This window comes from Pyrgilauda ruficollis, unplaced genomic scaffold (genome assembly GCF_017590135.1).
Source record: "Pyrgilauda ruficollis isolate IOZ18807 unplaced genomic scaffold, ASM1759013v1 scaffold2, whole genome shotgun sequence".
In the NCBI taxonomy this organism is placed as follows: domain Eukaryota; kingdom Metazoa; phylum Chordata; class Aves; order Passeriformes; family Passeridae; genus Pyrgilauda; species Pyrgilauda ruficollis.
Window position 1 is genome coordinate 9,550,615 of NW_024519206.1, and position 21,516 is coordinate 9,572,130.

General features: G+C 36.9%; 1 protein-coding gene across 1 annotated transcript in view; it reads left to right on the forward strand.

Annotated features, from left to right (window-relative positions):
* ITGB8 (integrin subunit beta 8) overlaps positions 1–17,463 on the forward strand; it is a 43,817-nt gene extending 26,354 nt beyond the window's left edge. Inside the window, exons 7-14 of the mRNA XM_041466691.1 lie at positions 4,145–4,240; positions 4,333–4,422; positions 7,016–7,150; positions 10,020–10,425; positions 11,529–11,754; positions 13,223–13,326; positions 14,441–14,604; positions 14,698–17,463. Of these exons, the coding sequence (XP_041322625.1) occupies positions 4,145–4,240; positions 4,333–4,422; positions 7,016–7,150; positions 10,020–10,425; positions 11,529–11,754; positions 13,223–13,326; positions 14,441–14,604; positions 14,698–14,820 (1,344 nt within the window). The 3' untranslated portion in view covers positions 14,821–17,463. The remainder of the gene's footprint in view (positions 1–4,144; positions 4,241–4,332; positions 4,423–7,015; positions 7,151–10,019; positions 10,426–11,528; positions 11,755–13,222; positions 13,327–14,440; positions 14,605–14,697) is intronic.
* The last annotated feature ends 4,053 nt before the right edge of the window (positions 17,464–21,516 follow it).

The window sequence follows — 21,516 nt, forward strand, 5'->3', positions numbered from 1 at the left end:
GTAATAGATAAAGTAGTCTGAAGTGACTGAAGGAATTTATTTTTTTTCCTAAGAATTATAGGTTTCAACTGCTTTGGGTATTTTCTTAAATAAATATGAATTGTTTATTTAAGAAACATGAATCGCTGCTTAATTGCAATGTAATCCCCAGAAAGCAGAAGTATGAGCTGTGGTACAATTAGAGCACATTGAAGTTTTGTTCTCAGTGCTGGCTGCCCTTAGTTGAAGTGTACAGCCTGTGTTCAGCCAGAGCCAGCAACGTGGAAGTGAAGTCAGTGCAGGCTTGTGTAAGTGAGGTTAGACCTGAATGTAATCCCAGCAACTGTTATTTACAAGGATGGTGGAGCAGCAGGAAGAGGGTGCTGGCTGTTGTGTTATCATGAAATACAGGAGGTTTCTGGGAAGCAGTGAGTGTTTGGGACCTTGCTAAGCGGAGGAGGGAGATCAGCGTGTGCTAACAGGAAGGTTATTTAGATTTCCATTTATCTGACGTTCTTGCATTCATATACTCCCTCTGTCACCTCTTGGATATTTCCTCACAGATGTCAGAATTTTTTTTTCCATTCTAATCAGTCTATTCAGTTTATTCTACTTAGAGCAAATAATCCTGAAACTTTTCTTTCCCAAAGCAGAACTTTGCCTGTTTTTCTTTCTTTTTAGTTTTCTTAGTTTCAGTGCTATAAATCAGGGAATGTTTGCTCTGCTTATTAGATAATTGCTAAAGGTACAAATCATTTTGGTGTTCAGGATTCCTTTGATAATAAAGATATTGTCTGTTTCAGGGGAAAAAAACCAAAACAACAAACTGTATTTATTTTCTGTCCAACTTTGAGAATTAATTTCTGTTGCAACTGGATAAACTCACCAATGGAAAATAGGAAAAAATTAATTAATATATTTCTATGCAGCTATGAGAAATTGATGGCTGACTGAAAAAAAAAAAAAGGTGTTCTAACTGATATTCTGCATTCTGGTTTGATAGATCATAATTGAACTTTCCCGTATGGAAAATGAAATCTCCATGAAGACTACTACTGATGTATTTTATGAAATTGATTTTTTTAGCCATCCAAATGAAATGACTTTGAAAGATTAGATCTCCGGTAGAACATTTAGATCCATGTGTTTTCTGGCTGCTAACCCCTTTTTTTTTTAAATATGTGCTAATTTTTGCATGCCCACATGTTAACAGTAGGCATCAACTTAGTACTACAAATTGCATTTTCTGGAGCAGATTTGATGACAACACAACAGTGTCTGTAAGGGAAAGTGTGCTGGTTTCTTGCTTTTTTCATCTCATCCATGGTACATGTGATTATTTTATTCATAGATATCCAACTTCAAATGGGTGAAATCAGAGGGCTGGAATAACTATTTGATATTTAAATGAAATATCATGAAAGTCTGTCAGTCTTTTAGAAAGCATAATATGAAACATGTTTTTTGGGTTTTTTTGTATCAATGCAATTTTGTTTGGCTGTGCTAAATTAAAGACTTCTACAATTACATTGTTTTCCTGCTTTGATTCTTAGCTTTGGGTAGTCATGAGAAGATTGTTGGCATATTTTTATTTCTTACTTGTGCCAGTTTAGAGGGCTTTGTTTTATTTATTTGAACAAGCTTAGCCTTTATATCAGAAATGTTTCCACTTAGACATTTTTTCTGCTTGTTTCTTTCTAACTTCTGCTAAGCAGTCACAGAAAGGTCAGCAAAAAAAGTGCATGACAGGACAGAAATCTAGTCTCTTTTATTTAGATCTGTGCTTGGTTAACTCCCTTTCTGAAATACTTAACATTTGTATTAGTTATCTTCTCAGCTTAACCAAGTAAGTTAAAATAATAAAATGAATTATGTAATTGAAACAAGAAAGATGATCTAAAATTAAAGTATGTTTACCTAAGCAATAGTGGGAAGAGATAAGATGAAAACACATAAGTTACAGCAAGGTTTTCACAGCAAGCGAAGTGAAGGCTCCATGAGTGACCATTGGTACGTTATGTCATCTCTTTACATGATTAAAATTAAAAAGCTAGTGTGGGTCTGTTGATGCTTTGGACTTTGTTTGGTTTTGTTTTTTGGTTATTTTTGTTTTTTTTTTTTAAACTCAATTATAATAAAAATAAACAAGAAGCTGGACACTCTGAAGAGCTGTTGATAACAAGTACATGGAAGTTCAGCCTTCCTTGTGAGCAGAGGTAGTCTGGGGATCCTGTCCCTGCAGCCCTTGCATGTCTATGGGTGTCATAAGCTCCATCTGAGTAAGTTTTTGGTTTATGAAGGGTTGGAAAGCTATTTCTGATACTCCTGATTCCAGGGTTCGTCTAGTAGCTGCAGAGTTGCTGAGGAGCCATTCTGCTGGAATTCAGACAGATCTAGTATCATGTGCTAAGCAGGAAGACTGACTTATTTTGCCACCATCTCATGATCTCTTGGTACTGCCCCTGTCATTCCCATGTTTATGGTGCAGGAGGAGTTTGCAGAATGTCTGCCTTCACTTGTGTCCTGGGACCACTTGGTGTGCCTGTGGTCTGCCAGCCAATTGCACGTGGCCTGTGGGGTTGTGCAGCACAGCAGAGGCCCCACTACTGTGCTCTGTGCCATGGAGAAGGAAGGAGGGCTTAGCACTTTGTTGTAGGCTACTCTCTCCAGCTGGAACTGTAAGAAGGCCTGTTTAATACGGTGCTACCTTTTGTCAGTTATCTTAAGGAATATAATGTTTTACCAAAGTGTTGAAATGTTGAGAGAGGAATGTACCCTGGCCAATTATCGAACTGCACCAAAAAACTTTTTTGTTCTCTCTGTACATTATACAGGCTCTTTGTAATGGTGCAATATGTTGGTAAATGGATTTTGCTTTCTTGCAAAAGACTCTCTTTGTCTCAGTTGTCTTGCCATTCATATTATTGCTGGTAGGGCTGTTGACTTGCAGGGTGCCTTAAGTAACAAGGGATAATCTGAGGAGAAAGAAGTTGTTCAGGGTAACAGACTGTGTTTGTGCCAGAGAGAGACAATATGGGGCAGATGGGGAAAAATACCACAAAAAGAAAGATAATAAAATTATGTGGGGGATAAAGGTTGAAGTACCTAAGTGGAGGTGTCCAGATGAAATCTCTTTAAGTGGAATCACAGGCCAAGGCCCCAGTCACTTCTTTCTTTTTTGTCAGGAATTTTAAGTACTGAATTTACTTATTGAGAAGTATTCACTTAAGGCTGGTTAATAAGTGGTGATTTTAAGAAATAGTTTGGTTTGGAGTACTGGATCTGGAGAGATCTCACATAACCCAGGTGTACAAAGCCCATTGGGACCACACAGACACCCTTGAACTTCCCAGATCTTGGATGAAGAGATAGCAACACAGCTCTTGTTCTCAAATCCATGTCAGCTCTCTCAATGGGAAGTGTAGAAGAGCAGGTCATTGGCACAGGACGTGTTGTCATTGGTACTGCACCAAATAGAACAATGCATTACTGAGGAGAGCTGTGAAACTCATGCCATCTTCTTGAAGCATAGGTGTGGTTAAGAAAATGTAGCAGGTCATCATGGTGAGGACTGGAGTCATCAGTCCTTAGGTAGCTCTTGAACACACGGAGGAGAAAGCTGTAGTAACTGAGATAAGCATAGAATACTGATGTTGCCAGAACCTGATCCAGTGGCTGCATTTGATGCCAAAATACACATCAGAGAATCAAACATTTTTAATTACCCTCCTTGCTGTTCTCAAAAGCGCACCTCATCTCAGTGCTTCATGCTGTATTTTCTCCCTCACTTTTGCACATGAACCCCCCATCATTCCCTGCTCTTCTAGATGGACCATGGACCACATCCTATCCATATTTCTTTAGGCATAAGACTCAGACCAACAAAATAGTACTGTATAGTTAGTCCTCCCACTGTGCAGCAGATCAACATAGTTGGCTACAGATAAGCCTGGCTGATGCCCTGATGATTTTTTTTTTTTATTGTTTATTAGGATGGCCCCATCCTGGTTTTGGTCAGTCTACCATTCTCTGTATGTTTAGGAGTTACAATTGCATTGGAATCAATCCAATTTGATTGATTTGGAAATATGTAATATGTCATATATGAAATACAAGATTTTTTCCTACTAATCTACAATCTTCTCTTTCCTGTTGTATTTTGCAGGAGCATCCATCTCTTGGGCAGCTCTCTGAAAAATTGATTGACAATAATATCAATGTTATTTTTGCCGTTCAAGGAAGCCAATTTCATTGGTATAAAGTAGGTTAGAAACCTGATTTCTTTTTTCAATTCTGAAGGCACAATATTTATACTTAAAATTAAAACTGCATAAATTATTGTCTTTTTCATAGGATCTGTTACCTCTCTTGCCTGGTACTGTTGCAAGACAAATAGAATCACAAGCAGCAAATCTCAATGATTTGGTGGTAGAAGCCTATCAGGTATGATGAGACTGACAATGTTCTATGTAATATTTGTACATTTTTCATCTTTCATAGCGTGAAGTTGGAATTTCCAGGATCTTGTCTTCCATCCGAAGTCTACAAGAATACACTCCCTACTTTTCCTAATGTCCAGGTGGATAGGTGATACTATCTTATGATAGCTCTCAAAGTCCCACGTTGCCAGGGTCTCAAAGCCAAGAGCTACTGGTTTTTAATTTCTAAGGATGCTTCTAAATATTCTGTTTGATTCTCTGCACTTGTTGCTATGTCACTTCAAAAGATGTTTTATTTATTTGAATTTTGGCACCTCAGATCTTTAGTTACAGACCAGACCCCACTGTCTACACACCATATAAATTCAGAGCAAAAACCTAATGCAATATCTGGAGAGTTTTGCAGCATAATTTTTAGAAAACAAAAAAGAAATGGGAATTTACAAGGAGGTAGTTTGAGAATGGTGGATATCATGAAAAGCAGTATCTATACTGTAAAAAGCAGTGTAATGACTTGGGGGTTTGAGGCATGGAAGTGAAGAGTTTTAATAGGGATTTGGGAGAGAAGAATGGAAATGGCTTTGTGAACTCTTGCTTGGAGGCATCAATTGAATGTAATAGTTTGGGAAAGCGAAAGTAATAATACGGGAAATACCATAAAGTCACTTTCCACACATGATTGACACAGAATGGCAGTTTGAAAGTGAAACAGGCATGTTGTTAGTGAAGAAAAGAAGGTGCAAACAGCTTTGAAAATGAAGTCAAGAAATAGACATTTGAGATACCAGAACATGGGGAGCCCATAGAGTAGGATCTAAATGAATGTGATGGGTTGCATGGTTGAATGCTGTTAAGTTGTGCAGTTACACACAAGCATTCCATTTCAAAAAGTTGAAAACTCAGCTACAAAAGTATATGCAAGGTATCCACATGTATCACTTTTTTTTTTTAATTAGTTAGATTTGGGAGGCTGAAATTATCAATTTTACTTGCTTTACCACAGAATCAAGCAATTTGCTTACAGCAAATTTGATATAATGACAAGCCAGCCCCTGTGTCTTTTCCTAATTCATAGAGTGCTTTTGCATACACTTTTCTCACTGTCACGTTGGAGACACTGGGAAAAAAGCAAACAGGTTCAAAAGCAGAGAAGTTTAGGGGTAGTCAAATTGCAGAGAAGTTCTCACTTGTATTTTACTTCTTCTTATAAAGTCAAGAGATCTCATTTTGAATATGGAGGTTTGCAGGAAGTTGCTGGCATAGAATTTTGAAAATTGTAGTCCTTTTGTATGACAGTTTTACACTGTCCTTCCTAAATTGAAACACAGTGCTTGTCCAGTGCAGGGCAAACATTCAAGGGGAGGAAATGAAATTTTATGAAGCAATTACTTTGTTCAATACAAGATTCAGTGGGACTTTCCTGGTCCAGCCACCCACAGTTTGCTTTAGCTTTATTTTCATTTTTTAGACACTGTCTTTCTTCCCATCCTAACGTTCATTGGATTTCACAATTTGAGTTTTTCATCATAGTTTTAGGGGCTTTTTACTATATAAACACATGGTGAACAGGTCTTGAATGTGTTGCATTCTAGGGAAAAAAGGACTTAGATAAGAAAATAAATTTAGTGTTGATATTCAGTGACAGTGGGCCTCTCTCACTCTTCTTCCAGGCAGGGAAACCTTAGGCTTAGCTATGGAAAACCCTGGCTGAAAATCCCTGGCTAAAAAGCAAGGATGAGTCACTAATTTTCAAACAGTTACTACTAAGATAAACATGTGTTAAGATTCATATGATTGCATTTCCATTTGTGGCAGTAAAAATATCCCACTAAATTCATTTTTAATAGTAATATGACAGGAATTTAAAAATCCCTCTGTGCAATTTTCAGCTCATAAATTTGTACAGAGCTTTAATAAATTTTTTAATGGTCAAGGAGAAGTATTTCTTCTTTGAAGGAAGCAGGATTTTAGGTCATGTAGGAAATACAAGTTACAAAGCAGTTGCTTTTTCATTATTTTTAATTGCAAAATTGGTAAGTTGTTGGCTTTTATAGTCTTAGTTGACCCAGAAAAATCAGTAAGAATAATCCCCATAGCCTTTAGGTCACTCTAAGGTTTGTTCAGCAAAAAATTTTCTAAGACAAATGCAAAATATCAGAAGTTTTTAAAGTGTCAAGTCAATTAGGAAACTTTTCTGCTGGATAACAGTGGTTGTATGTATGTTTACTGTTGTATTTTACATGTGTGGCTAAAAGTCAGCGTGGACTCAAACAATGAGCAGTTTTTGTTGCATATGGTTGTTGGGATAGATTTTCAAATTGTGAAAAATGCAGTCTCAAAACCATGTTAGCAAAGCTGAAAACATTTTTATCTGGAAAACCTAATCCTCTTTATCAGAATTACCAGTTCACTGGTTGTGTATATATGGAATGTAATTGGGTTTCAACATGGGAAACAAAGCTTTAATTCATTCCTTTATTCACACAGACAAGCTTTCTTCATTTTTAGTCAGACATAGGAGCCATACTTGGTGTTAGTCACTAATATACATTATATTTTGAGATGCAGTGCAATTAAAATTTGTTTTCTGGTTACAGAAACTAATCTCTGAAGTGAAAATTCAAGTGGATAATCAGATCCAAGGTCTTCATTTCAATATCACTGCGATCTGTCCTGATGGAAGTAAAAAAACTGGCATGGAAGGATGTAAAAATGTGGGATATAATAAAGAAGTATGTTGATAGTTCTCATTATTCAAGGAACTGGAATACTTTTTTTTCTGTTTGGTTGGGTTTCAATTGTGTGAAATCTTCTACGGATTTACTTAAACTGAAAATGGATTTATGTGATTAATGATCACAGGCTCTCTATTATTCTCTGGGTTTATTTTTCCTGAATCTTATTTTAATTCTCACTAATCCTGTGGAACTAAGGCTCAAAGCTTTTCCTGAAAGCTAACGTCCATTAAAACTTTCCTTCTTTGTCCTCCGCTGGGCACAACCATCACATCCATTGTGATGAAATCTGTACGTAAAGAGGATGAAAGATAATCACCCAGTGGAAAAAAATCACTGGAATTTGTGTTCCTTGGGACTGTACTAGATGTCACCTTTCTCTCTTCTTGCTTTAGTAGTCTTCCTGCACAATCAGGGTTGTGGATAATTAGTTTATTTTATAAATCAAATTAATAAAATGATTTATTCCCATTTGAATTGGTGGCACCTACTGAATGAAACAGAGCATCCTGCACCATGAAAATGCAGGGGAAGATGTCTGGCTGAGGTAAAGAGCATGGTTTTCTTCCCAGAAAAACTTCTCTGTGCCTTGATATATTTATTTAATTGCTTGAACTACTGGAGTAATTCTTTTCGCTTGCCAGGAAGAAGTCTGTGTTTCTAGAGAGCAGGGTCAAGGAGTTCTTTCTTACTTGACATGTACATATGTCTCAGCTGGTGTGAGAAATAGCTTGTGTCTGTGTGTAGAAATAGCAAAACAAATTAAATGTGTGAATTGTAATGTAAATTTGAATGTATTTTATCCTCTTCTGAATTTTGTCTGCATGCTGCTGATTGTAGCTTCTACAGTTTACAGGAGATTTGTTGTTTTTATTCTTAAAGCATCTTTTCCCCACTGTTGGTCCCTGGGCATGTCATAAGAAAGAGGACTGGAATTTGTTCTGTTTAATGAAAAGAAAAATATTTATATCTGTTTCTTTTTAATAAAAGCCAAGCCAGTTGATTGTAAAAGATTGCATGTGGTCCTAAACCTCTACGGCTGTTGAAAATGAGCCATCCTTAAGAGATTAATTTATTTTAACCGTAAATCCTTATTTCAGTGTTTGTTTACAGACAAAATGCTTTTCCTTAATTCTCACATTCCTTTCATTGTCTAATCCTTCTTCCTTCCTTTTCTTACCAAAACAAAGTGGATTAAATTCTGGAAAATTCCTGTGGCCTCTTCAGGGTGCAAAACTAACTTTGGCTATTAGCAAGTGTCATGGTGTTGTAATTATTTAGTCACCACAGGTTCAATCTGTCTGCTGCTGTGTTCAGAATCAAATTTCACAACTCATATGCACGACATGATTTTCCCTTCCCTCCCATATCCCTGATATTCTTCCAGTACTGTTTTGTACCTGAAGATGATGTTTTCTGGCAGAGCTCTGTGTTGAATAAAAAGCACATTCCTTAGCTGCAGCCTGTCCTCCCCACATGATATGCACCTGCTGTATGAATCAATTTCTCTATAGCCACACTTTTGCCCTGCAACCCAAGGGAAGAAATCTCAATGCATGGAGAGTGTGGGCTACTGAGAGGTTACGTGTGTAGTGGCACAGTTGAGAAATGAGAAGAAGAAAAGCAAAGGGTGAGACAAAGCCTGTGTGCCCCCTCAATATGACATTAAGTGCATGTTTCTGCACAGCATTCTTCTCCTGTTGTCTGTGGAGGCAGCCACAGCCCCTCTCGCCACAAAGCCACCATTGTCCCCAAGGGCTGGGTTGTTCTCGTGTGGGGGCGCAGCAGGAGGGAGAGACAGTGATGAGAGATGAATGGCCTCAGTATTTGCGGGTAGTTTCAGCCTCATATGTAATCAGTTTCTCGGGGTTTCTCCTTTTTTATTTCGAAATCTTTATTTTTTGGTAGTAAAGATTAAAGGTACTTTCTTCCTTGTGTTACTTTCTCACTTTTTCCTCCTGGTTACACTTTTTTTGTGAGGAATCAAGAGTTGCTTTACATAAGGACGATGAAAAAATTCAAAACCTTAGAGAGAATACTCTGTCAGAAGCATACTGGTCACAAAAAAAACAAAGAAATAATTATAAAATACAAGATTGATATCTAGTGCATCACACATTCAGTCAAAAACTTTTAGGGGTGATTGATGGAAACTTTATGGCAATCACCTAACCACCAAAATGATCCTGGGTCCTGTACCAGGACTACAAAAAGCCATGGGAGCTGCTGCTGTAGTGGGCACTGCTGGAATGAGGACCTGGAGGATGGTGGTGATGGCCATGACATGGCCTGGAGCCAGACACTGGGTCCACGGAATTGGGAAAAGTAACTGCTAACATGTGAGCTGTTTCTGTATTTTAGTAGGGTAGCCAGAGCCATCCAAAAACCTGTGTGATTTATATGTATGTGCATGACCAATTCTGATGCAGGACATTCATTATAGATTCTTTTTATGAAGAGTATCTCTGTTTCTGTTTGTGTATTGTCTTGCTCAATCTAATCCCAATTCTTATCTAAATAGTCCTGTGATATAACAGAATATACATGTTAAATAACAGCAGGAGGATAGCAATGATATTTCTATTTCCATTTAATTTGTATTAAACTTGTCTTTTGCAACTATGCTTTTTTAACTTGAAAGTAGACTTCTGTCAATCCTCTATTGTTTGGATTTTAACTGTATTTGTGATGTCTATCATGACTAATACATCATGTTTGACAAGTGACCACTGTGTATTTTGCTATTATCAGCTAGTGCACATTCATATACAATATAAGACTCTGCTTTATTTATGTGTTAAAAATTTTAAGCAAATATAAGCAAGAAAATAATAATAATGTTAAATCGGTCTTTATTTCTTTTTAGGTACTTTTCAATGTATCAGTTACAATGAAAGGATGTCATACAACTGGAGGAAGAAAATATGTCATACTAAAGCCTATTGGTTTCAATGAAACTGCCATTGTCAATGTGCAGCAAAGCTGTGCCTGCCAGTATGGAGACAGCACAGGGCACAAACGAGTGTGGGCTGAAGAAACTTCTCCTGACAGCAAACAGTCCCCGTGCAGTGACAGTAACTGTGGCTCTAACAGAGACACGCTTCCCTCAGAGAAGTGCCGGCAACACCAGGACCAGCCCATCTGCAGTGGTCAAGGAAATTGCATAGATGGAAAATGTTTCTGCTTCAAAAACAAGCTAGGCAAGGTGTATGGCAAGTACTGTGAAATGGATGATTTTTCCTGCCCGTATCACCAGGGAAACTTGTGTTCTGGTAAGTTGCAGTGTTTATGTCAGTATTTTCTTGGTTTGTTTTGTTTTCTGAGGCTACTTTACATGATGCAGCTGAAAACAATGATATAAGGCTGTCAAGAACTAGAATTGTTTGTGCAGAATTAGTGTGGGAAATGTCCTGAACACCCTGTTAGGAATTTCCACTCCAGGGCTCTCTTCACCATTGGCATATGCACTGTCTTCTGAATTTCACCACCATTTTTTAAGGGATACATTGAGTTTTTTCCAAAGTTTAGCTATTTTAATATTTAAATCTCAAAATTCTTAATAAGTAATGATACTGATTTCTCAAACAAAAAATAACATTATTCCAGGAAGCTAGTTGATACATTTTAGCATAATGGGAATATGAGATACTGAAGAGATTAAGAAGAGATCATAGCTTCCAGGTGAAGTTCTGGTTTTCTACCACCCTAAATGAGTCCTGTGAGACATACACACTTGATTTCAAATACTGGTATGAACATGAACACTGTAGGCAATGCCTGCTTCAGAAAGGAGACTCTAAGTGAAACAGTGTTGTTAGAAATTCTCATTCTTTTTGTAGTCTGCTTTATGGTAGGGAAGAGAGAAAAAAAGAAAAAAAGCAAATGGAAATGGAAATGGAAATGGAAATGGAAATGGAAATGGAAGTGGAAATGGAAAATGAAAAGGAAGGAAAGAACCTGGCCTGTCCACATGAACTTTATACTCCTTCTTCCACTGAATCTTGTTGTTTATTTGAATGGAATGTTTTCTTGCTAAAGAGAAGTTTGTTTAGTTTGCCTGAAGACTATTTTCCTGGTCGTTGTGTAATTCCTAATCTCCATTGTTTTGATCCAAAGCAAAAGAGCAGAATTTTAGTGAAAGGTTTTAGGGTGACATCATAGTAGCAACTTATGCTCAACTTAACAATGAACAGCAGTCTTCAATATTGATCATGCCAGTAACTTCAGTCCAAGTTATTAACTTAAAAACTAATTAGAAAGTCAAGGTCTAAATTTTCTCTGTTCAAGGTAAAGCACAAGCAGTACAAATGTATCCATCTAAAATTTGTTTTCTGTTTTCATGGAAGCCTATGACTCCAGACTCTCTGTGTTATAGGTAATGGTGAATGTGAAGGTGGTAAATGCAAATGCTTTGCTGGCTGGGAAGGTGATCGTTGCGAGTGCTCATCACAATCAGCAAAGCACTGCCTGAATTCAAAGGGCCAGATTTGCAGTGGAAGAGGAAAATGTGTATGTGGAAAGTGTGAATGCACAGACCCAAGAAGCTTTGGACGTTTCTGTGAATATTGTCCTACTTGTAACAAAGCCTGTGAAGAAAACTGGTATGTTTCTTGTGCTAGACTTGACTTTTTCACTCCCTAATATTGAAACATGAAGAAATATTTCTGCTTATGATTTGTAGCTATTTAGATTCTAGGAAACTGGTGCAATTCACACTTGGTACTTCTCTGTGTAGCTGGATTCACACTGACAATTAAGAGAATTGCATGTCAGCATCTATTTTAACCATTCTTCATATAAGGTCTCCTGGGTAGGAAATAAAAGCATAAATTTGTATTTTTAAAAATGGAAAATAGATCCTACTTTTGAATTTTTCCCAGTCAAATAATGTTCTCCACATTAGTTTTTGCATAATCCTTGTGCTTTTCAGCTGAAAGAAAGTGGTGTGGAGCTAGAGCAGTACTTGTGTATTGTCTTACCCAGAGAACAACATTCCTCTTTGCTCAGTTTCAAAACACTTAGTCTTTGCCATGCTCGTCTTAAAGCATGTCATTTTTCCTTACTCCTGTAAAGGAAGGGACAGTGTGGAGGTTGAAATGAGCAAGCCCAGGAGGGGACAAGCTAGGCCAGGCTCTCAGTGGTGTACTGTGTGGCCCTGGCACAGAGAGCAAATGAAGCCCTTTCCTTGGGCACGTCTCTTCTGCACCCTCTCGTCACACATGTAATGTTCTGCATCTCAGATCAATGTGGTGCAGAGGGTGAAAGATCAGCCTTTCATTGCGCTGAAAACAGAATCATTGTTTATTTGTATTTATTTTAATTTTATCTCATCAGGTGAAAATGCTGGAGAACCAAGCTTGGCCACATCTGGAAATGTTGCTGCTAAGATTTCACTAGATAAAATGCAGTTAACCTTTCTGGTTTACACTTGTTCAAGGTCACTGTGAAATGTGTGCCTTTAATAAATTCAGAAGATGGCATATCTTCATTAAAAATTCAGTTAGGGCTTTTTTTGAGATCTCTTGTGACATCTGTCTCCTTCAGAGCTATACGGTGAAGACAGTAAGACTGAGAGCATCGCCTCCCACTTGTCATGCTCTCTGTCTAAACTGCTCAGCAGTGCAGACTTACTTGGCTTTGTCTTAACATAGCACCCAAAAATTATTGACAAAGCTTTGTTTCCTCTACCTACCTCTACTCTTCAATTCCAGCATGCATCTGAATGAGATTGATAGGTAAGGAAGGACTAGAAAGTGGAGGCTGAAAGCTGAAGAAAACTGGACCTCAGTTACACCCTTGAATCACAAAAGGCAGAATTGGATGAAGGTGGCTTGAAGCCAAAGACATGTTTTAGTTTGCAACTTCTGAGTAGCTGGTTCTGAGAAGCATCAGAGGGATAATTGCTGAGAGAGGCATCATATTTCAGAAAAAAATAAATAAATGTCGCAATGTTTTTACTAACAACAGGAAAGCATTATGTGCAAGCAATACGTCAGCTTGTTGATACAATCTCTTAAAGGGGAGTGCAGAGAAAGACATAGGTTTTTAATTATAATTTTTATTTTACAGGAACTGTGTTCAGTGCTATCATTCTAATAATGCATCTCAAGTAATACTTGACCAGTGCACAACCTCATGCACTTATCTACTGCATTATATTGATAATACTTCAGGTAAGTGCCATTTTCTAGGTAATTTTAATAAGAGATTAAAATCTATTGCAATTAGTAATTGAATTTGCCAATGTTAGAATGTCTTTCAGAAGTATATCACATTATTGCAATTACAAAGAAAGAAAGCAGGAAAAAGAGAAAAATCATTCATAGCTTTAGGGAAAGTAAAAGATAAATAATAACAGGAAATAAGATTGTCAAGCATTGCTAAGTTCAGTTTTCCCAGCTCCTTGAGAAGTCGTGTCTAATAATGATGAATCCTGCCTGAGCAATGCTTAAAGAAATATTTATAAAAATTTGTTATGGCATCTGTATGTTTTATTACTTTGAACATGCGTATAGTATTTTACATTACCAGAAACAGGAAAGAAAGAAGTAGAATGCTTACCTCAAGTTCAGTAATGTTTAAAAGTTCCTTTCAAGTATAAAAAACTGCAGTTATGAGGGCTGTGGAAGAATAAAATCTTTTTCAATAAAATCTTATCAAGTTTAATCACCCCATGCAGCAATAAAAATGCAGGTAAATGGTTACCTTTTGTCACTTAACATTTATATAAATCCTTTTATACTACAGTTCATAAATGAGGAAACTAATTGTGAATACTTTTCTCGTAACTTCAATATTAAGGAAAGCTTACTGTGTTAGTCTGCCTGTGAGGAGAGCACTGGGCAAGGATTCAATAAAACACATTTTCTTTCAAATTTTACCAGTGATCTTCACTGTCATCTTGTGAAGATTAAATTCTCTCAACCCCAAACATCTCTTATATTTCATCCTCTCTACTTCAGCTATAAACTCACTGGTCTACACAGAATTTATGGTGGGCAATACAATGAAGCCTGAGTCTAAGTTCTGTAGATTAAAGGAATAATTGTTTCACTATTTTTCTACAATGGATCTTGATCTGAATTGCCTTTCTTGATATGCCCACTTTAAAAGCTTGCATATTTTCTTCTTAATTTCCCTTAATTTATTTTCCCTTAATTTTTATCAGGCTTGTATTACATTTGTGCAGCATTAATAAGTTACTAAGCAGTGGTGGATATGCCTCTGTTAGAGGGTGTGTCTGTTCCATAAATTAGCCTTTACCCTTGTGTTTTCCTTTCATTGCAGATTGTTTCTCTGGACGAAACTACTTTAGAGTCTTTTCCATAATCTTTATAGTTACCTTTCTGATTGGGTTGCTTGTTGTCCTTATCATCAGGCAGATAATTCTGCAGGGGAGTAGCAATAAAGTTAAATCTTCATCTGATTACAGAGTATCTACAACTAAGAAGGTAATTGATTTCAGAGCCATCATCTTCAGTAATATTTTTCTTGCATATAAAAGTTAGCTAATTGCTGATAAAAATTGTATCTTCTCCTTCAAGGATAAGATGTTTTTGCCTACAGTTTGTACAAGAACAGTAACATACAGACGTGACAAACCAGAGGAAATAAATATCGACATCTGCAAGTTGCGATTAAATGAAACTTTCAAGTGTGAATTCTGAAGACTGCAAATGTCTATTTCCATCAAGCTCGACTTTTAAGAAATTACCTTTTGTACTCTGTGGGAGTCTTGACTGTTGCCATATGGTTTTGTGTTGTGCATTTTGTTGAATACTGTAACAAAGTGACATGTAAACATATTCACATTATGTGGTTATGTTTGGAACTATAGCTGCTGTATTTTTTTAAATTTTTTTTTTGAAAGAGAAATGTGCGTTACTACTGTTCAGAAACATTAGTGTTGATGTAGCACTTTAGCATATTCTAATTTATTTAGTTATGGCCTAGAATGTAGATACAAACCGGTCTGACAAAGCACTGATCTCACTCTACATGTAGCTAGCACTGATGTGCTCTGTGGGAATGGACAAAAGCTGTGACTGAAGTATTCACATTGCTGTATATTATAGCAATAGATGAAACTATTAAAATGCTCTTAAATAGAGTAAATGGTACTTTTATAGTTCTCTCAGTTGACAGATTCCACTGATTTGTCTGTTTATTCCTCTTATCTTTTCCATAAAATAATGGGATTAAATGAGTGTTTAGTTCCTGGTATAGGTGTATGTTGTGTGTGTATACATACACATGCATGCACACACAGGTAAATTATATATTTATAAGGTTTTTTGTATGAATGATGTCACTTAAGGATAATTTATATCTGATAAAGAGTAATTGTAAGCTTTTTTACTTGTTTAAATATAATGCCCCCATTTTATACAAAATTTATTGTGTTTGGAAACTGAGTGACTACAGAAAATGAGAGTTCCTCTACCCAACAACATAGTCTACATGATGATCACTGCCAGCAGACTATGCCTTTAGAGTCAGCAGCATCAAATCCATTGCAAATAGATAAATTACACCAGAGCTGTGTTTGGTTTGCTAGCTACATGTCAGTGTTTTGCCAAATAAGGACTTGGATCTTGTGTATGATGTCAGGCATAAGTCTGATTTTACATATGCTCTTTTTCTCTGTGTAAATTAGTTGATGAGATTAGGTTTTCTAAGGTTTTTGTAACTACTTCAGTTTTTTGTGACTGTGCATTGAGAAATGTGTCCAGTGTGTGATGGAGAAAAGAACCTGCAATTTAGAAGAAAGTGAGGAAAATAAGAGTCTTTTTCTCAAAAGAACACATTAACTGACTTTATAAATATGGATCAGATTCTGCCTTCAGAAGTGTGCAAAACTCTTCCAAACACAGTGGGACCAATATAAGCTTATCTGAGAGCAGAATGTGAGCTACAAAGTCAAGCAGAAGCATCTTTTTTTAATCCCTGAAACCAGCTAGAGTGGTAGAACACGTGTTTTTGTTATATAGTTGTTGGAAGCGTCAGTCTGATTTAGTAACTCTATGCTGCTGAAACCCTATGAAAATCTGGTCAACCTCTAATGCACTAAAACCTTACTGGCAAAAAGAAAAATCATCTCAGAAGACAGTGTATAATTTCACCAACATTTATTACTAATACTAAATACTGTCACTACTTGTCATAGATAAGAGTTAAAGAAACAAAGCAGGACTTCCTTATGCGCAGTCTTTAGAAATTACTTGTATTTCCTATTCTGTATTTTTTCTTTAAATTCTCATTGAAACCTGAGGACTGTGAGGACTGAAAGGAAGGCAGGGTGTAGAAAAATGATGAGTGTTTTATGTGTGTTAAGTTTCTTGGGTAATGGATCAAGTGGGATTGAGAAAAATAATACACAGACAATGGGCCTTTCATTAATCATAAAAGCTTAGGGATTGTTTTTTTTTTAAAAGTGTAAATTGGACTATTAAATGTTTTTAAAGCAGTCTCCAAAGTAAGTCCTGAGCTTTCTACCACACAGGTAAAATTATCTCATTTAACAAAAAGAGTGTTTCTTTACACTGACTCTGACTTTAGTGTTAGCTTAATTGTAAAACCTTAGTTATAGATTAATTCCGTAGTCTACCAACTACACCTTAACTCTCATTTTCTTTTAAAGTATATAGGATCATTTTCCTCCTGTGTAAATTAAAAGATTTCAAACAACTGTTTTGATGTGATAAAGGTAAAAGATTGATAAAGGTTGACCTGCTGTTACCCTTGTCACAATTCATGGCTATTTGTGAGTGGGAAACAATCTCTGGTTGTCTATTTAACTTAAATTTTAAAAATGCTTAATGGAGTATATCTAAGTATATAAAAAAGGTTAATTATGTTCTTTAAACAGTGTGATAAACCCTTTACAAAAAAAGATTCCTCAGAATCTATTTTCATCCATAATAGCCTTTAAAGCATGTACTAAAGCATTTACTGAACTGATAAATATTTTTTTTTCATTACAAATTACTTTTCACTGTTAGAGGGAGTTCAGTTTTGTGAGTAAGGGATGATGAAACTGGGTTCTTGGTGGAAGAAAGACTTGAGCTGTAATACCCATCTTCCAGACACATCACATCACGCTGCTACTGCTTTTCTTCTGTAGCATTTGGCATTGGACTGCTGCCTGTGAAGGGGCACGGCCAGTATTCCCTTATCAGACACCTGCCTGAATGTTTAAAATGCTCTAAAATCAAAAAGAGCAGGCTCACAGGACAAATTGCACTGTAAGCTGCTTGCTGTCCTGAAATTTTAAAAAAATGTATATAAATTAACCAAAAAAAAAAAAAAAATAGAAAAAGCTTTCTTGCATCTCCCTCATGGTTTTGCTGTATTGTGGAAGAGGCTGGTGAAAGAGAATAAGCTGCTGCTAATGTGACAGGTCAAGGCTTTTAGAAGGCCCGTGGGGAGCTTATACAGAGCAGGATTCTTGGGAGGAGGCTTTGTTTCTAGGGATGGAATCTATCCATGAGAAACTCTGGCTTTGCTTGGTACTTGTTTCCCTCTGCCTTTGACCATGTTTTTCAGAAGAGCTGCTGCAGGAGATGAATAGCTCAACAAAAGCCTCACTATTTAGGGAGCTGTGCTCCCTCAGCACATGACCTTAAATGAGAAAGCAGCCTTTAATTCACAAGGAATTTCTTCGCTGATTGCAGAAGGACTGTGCTTCCTATAGTGCTTAATATGGGAGATATTAAAGACAAATTAGTTCATATTAGTTTTCAATGTATTGTATGTCAAAAATGCTCATAAAAATAGGGGGAAAAGTAACTAACCTCAGAATAGAGCGTTCCAAAGTTCTCAAATAACACTTCTTATACTGGGCTTCTTCAAAAAAATTTGGAAAGGAGTCCAATAATTCTACTGCATGCTTATATCCAAAAGTATTCCAGCAGATACTGCTGCATCTCATCATTGGTTTGGAGAATTGTTTTTAGATTTGGTCCCACAAATGAAGCATGTGCATGACTTTTAACAGCATATTTGTTACTGTTAAAATCCATATGTATACTTTTCCAGTTCTAGTGCCCTTTTTTAACCTTTGACCCATTATTTGCCTGACACTTCAGAAACTGCATGTTTATGTAATTAAAAAGTATGTATTTTCCTTCAGATTTTTTTGAGTACTATAAAATGAAGAAATGCTATGAAATAGTTCTTTCCAAGCATTCATGACTACACTAATAAGATTGCTACAGAAATGTGTGGGAAAATAGCTGTTTCATCCAGAAAACGTGCACATGGTATGCAAGGAATTTTCATTGTGCCCAGCTGAAATTCCCTTACATTTGCAAGGACGTTAAAAATGAACCATAAAAAGGAAGGATGTTCGTATGGGCATAGTTTACATTTTAGCTATTATTTACAACTGGATTTATTTTTTCCTCTCTGTGATGTCATGAAAACCTGCTATGTAAAGCATTCTTCTGACTGCAATGGAAAAATATTTTTTTCCCAGTCTGATCATATATAATATTTATTTCCTGCTTAGTGTGCATGTTTTGCAAACCATGGGAGTAAATGTGTGAAACAGCTTCAAGCACCCCTCCATCCTAAAATAGACATAGGCTCTGGTGATGCCCAGGGCAGAGACATGCAAGGGCATGGCTGCCTGTGTGGGGCTTCAAGAGGGACAGTGAGTGCTGGGGATCCCCACAGCATCCGTGCAGAAATGATGCTCTGAGATCTCACTTTGCCTTTTGTCAGGGCAGGAAACCTCTTCAAAGTAGGTTGGCTCGGCAGTGGTGGTGCCCTAGGTTTGCATCGCAGGCACTTGCCCCAGACTGGGGCTGCATTGTGTGCAGTCTGAACCCTAATGCTGCAGGCTTTTCGCACCTTTGTTCATCAAAAATGCCTGCACACAACCCAGCAAGGGACAGCCTGTAAACGTGGATGCTGCAGCCCTCCATTAAAGCTCCTGGGGAGCGTTTGGGCACCTGCCCATTGACTTCCCACCGGCCCCTGGATCTCCACCAGCCAGCCTTAAGGAATGTAACAGTGGCTGTAAAGGGCACTTGTCACAGACGCATTTGTGCTGAGTCAGTGCTGGGTGACTTCTACTCTGTCCCGACTGCGAGTGACGCCTGGTGACAATGTCCTGGCTACCATTTTGCAACAGAGGGGAAAGCAGAAATTAAGCAATACTTAAGAAAAACACTAATTTTTAATTCTGATCTTGAGACTGCTCTGATGCACAGGTATCTGTTGGCTCTTACAGAGGATTGAAATTCTTGGATGGGGGGAGAAAATGTTAAAGTTAACCAGCGGGAATGCATATTTATAGCATGCCAAATCAGTGAGGTTTCACTGAGAGCAATTCAGCTCAGAATGGTTGGCCTGTCAGGGGGCAGGGGGGAAGAAAAAACCTTAAATTTCTAGATTCTTAAGCTTTCTGCTGTTATGAATTTCATGTTCTCTTTGTTTCCTTTTCTGAACATGCTTTAAAAAAAAAATGGTACCTATTAAAAAAATATCTGGCATTTGTTAAAATAATTACTTCTGTCCAAGTTCTAACATTTCATCCTGATACCTACATCATATTTGGATTGTTTCAGTTATATTTTGAAGAGAGATGTTGAAAAATGAGTCTTTTGCAGAGTCATTAATGTTGGATGAATTCACTCTGCTGACATCTTCTTACCTACTACTGCTTAAAAAATAATGCTACTTTAAAGTGTCTTACTTAGCAATTGTGTGACAGCTATTAATAATACTACAGTTTTAAACTTTTTATTTAATGTATACTACCTTTTGTAAAAAATAAATATAGAGAGATAAATAATGTGTGTCTAGATTTTATGCATAGAGAATGTTAGTAAGGGAAGAGGTTTTTAAATTTGATAACTTCTTACTGCTCATTTTACATTTTGAATGATACTTTTAAATCACTACTTTTGTTCATCTGGAAATATACTGAATATTTTATTATTTAAAATAGTATACTTTTATAGCTGTTTTATTAATTTCATTTGACTACTAACTTCTATTGTGATATTTATTAATGAGTTACACTGTAGCATATTGAGATGTTTATTTTTCTATCAGAGCTGTAACAACTAAGACATAGCATTATTTTAATGCAACATCATTGTACTTGCTCTCTAAAAAATAAAATCAATATTTAATCCATATGGATTTTTCATATTTTTAATATTAAATATATCTGTGGCAAGAAAGAGATATTCACCTCCTTTTAAAAGTATAAAGCACATTTACTGAGGTGTACCAATACCTGCAAAGGGAAGAATATGATTGTGGTTGTTTTAAAATTTAATAATACTGTGTCCAAGGAGATAAAATACAAAAAATAACTTGTTTATCAGATGTAGGCAAATGGGTAGGTGCACATCGGGGTGAACTTTGAGAAGATGGGAAGGAACAAAACACTATTTATCAGTTTGGAGGTGCAGCTGGTTTACCTTGCCCAACCCATCTGAAACCTGAATGTACCAGGAGGTGCTAGTACTTTGTAGAAGACAAGAAGATACTTCCTGTGTAAATACAATCTCTAGATTGATTGTGATAGCCCCTCTTCTCCCTTGCTCTGTTGGGTGGTAGAGGAGCTGGATTTCTCAGAATGGGTAAATCTCTGCATATGCCTCATCTGTGCCACTCACTGCACACTAGGGTCACTTCACGAGTACTGGTGAAAACACGTCACTGATGGGGAAGGTGACACATTCTGTCCTTGTGCAGAATCAGTCATAGCATTTGCTTTGCACGGCGGCACGAAGTTGCTCTTGAAAAGGACTTTAGATATACCCTGTAAAAGGACATTTAAAACTTGCCATGATGCCTCAGTAAGAGACGTCTGTGGCACTAAGACACCTGCCAGACATCACTGGTAAAACTGCCCATCCATGCTGCTAACATGATCCAGGTTTTGCTTTAGGAGTGAGAGAGCTAGACTCAAGTGGCAACTGATATGTTCTTAATCATTATGTAGCTTAGTGTCCAATAAAAGAGAAACACTAAGAAAAAGTCAAAACTGGAAGGAAAAAATAAGTAATTATCACAGGGAAAATCTGTAAATCTTTTTTGCTTCTTTTATCAAAGCAAGGAACATCATCTTAATATATGCATGGTGAGACTATGTCTGAGAAATTTCCTTTCACAGATGCTGTAATCAACCTTCACTGGCACCCAGAGCAAGCAGAAGCAGGAAGTCCTATAACAGAAATACACCTTTTCCTTGAAAGCTCTTTATTGAGAAAACATTCATATTATCATTACTCAGAGTATACATAAACCTGGATCTGAATTTCAGATATAGAATTCAAGTGTATAACTTGAGCCAGCGCTATAGGCCTCCATTTTGCCATTCAGGAGTAGCTTGAAGCTGAGGT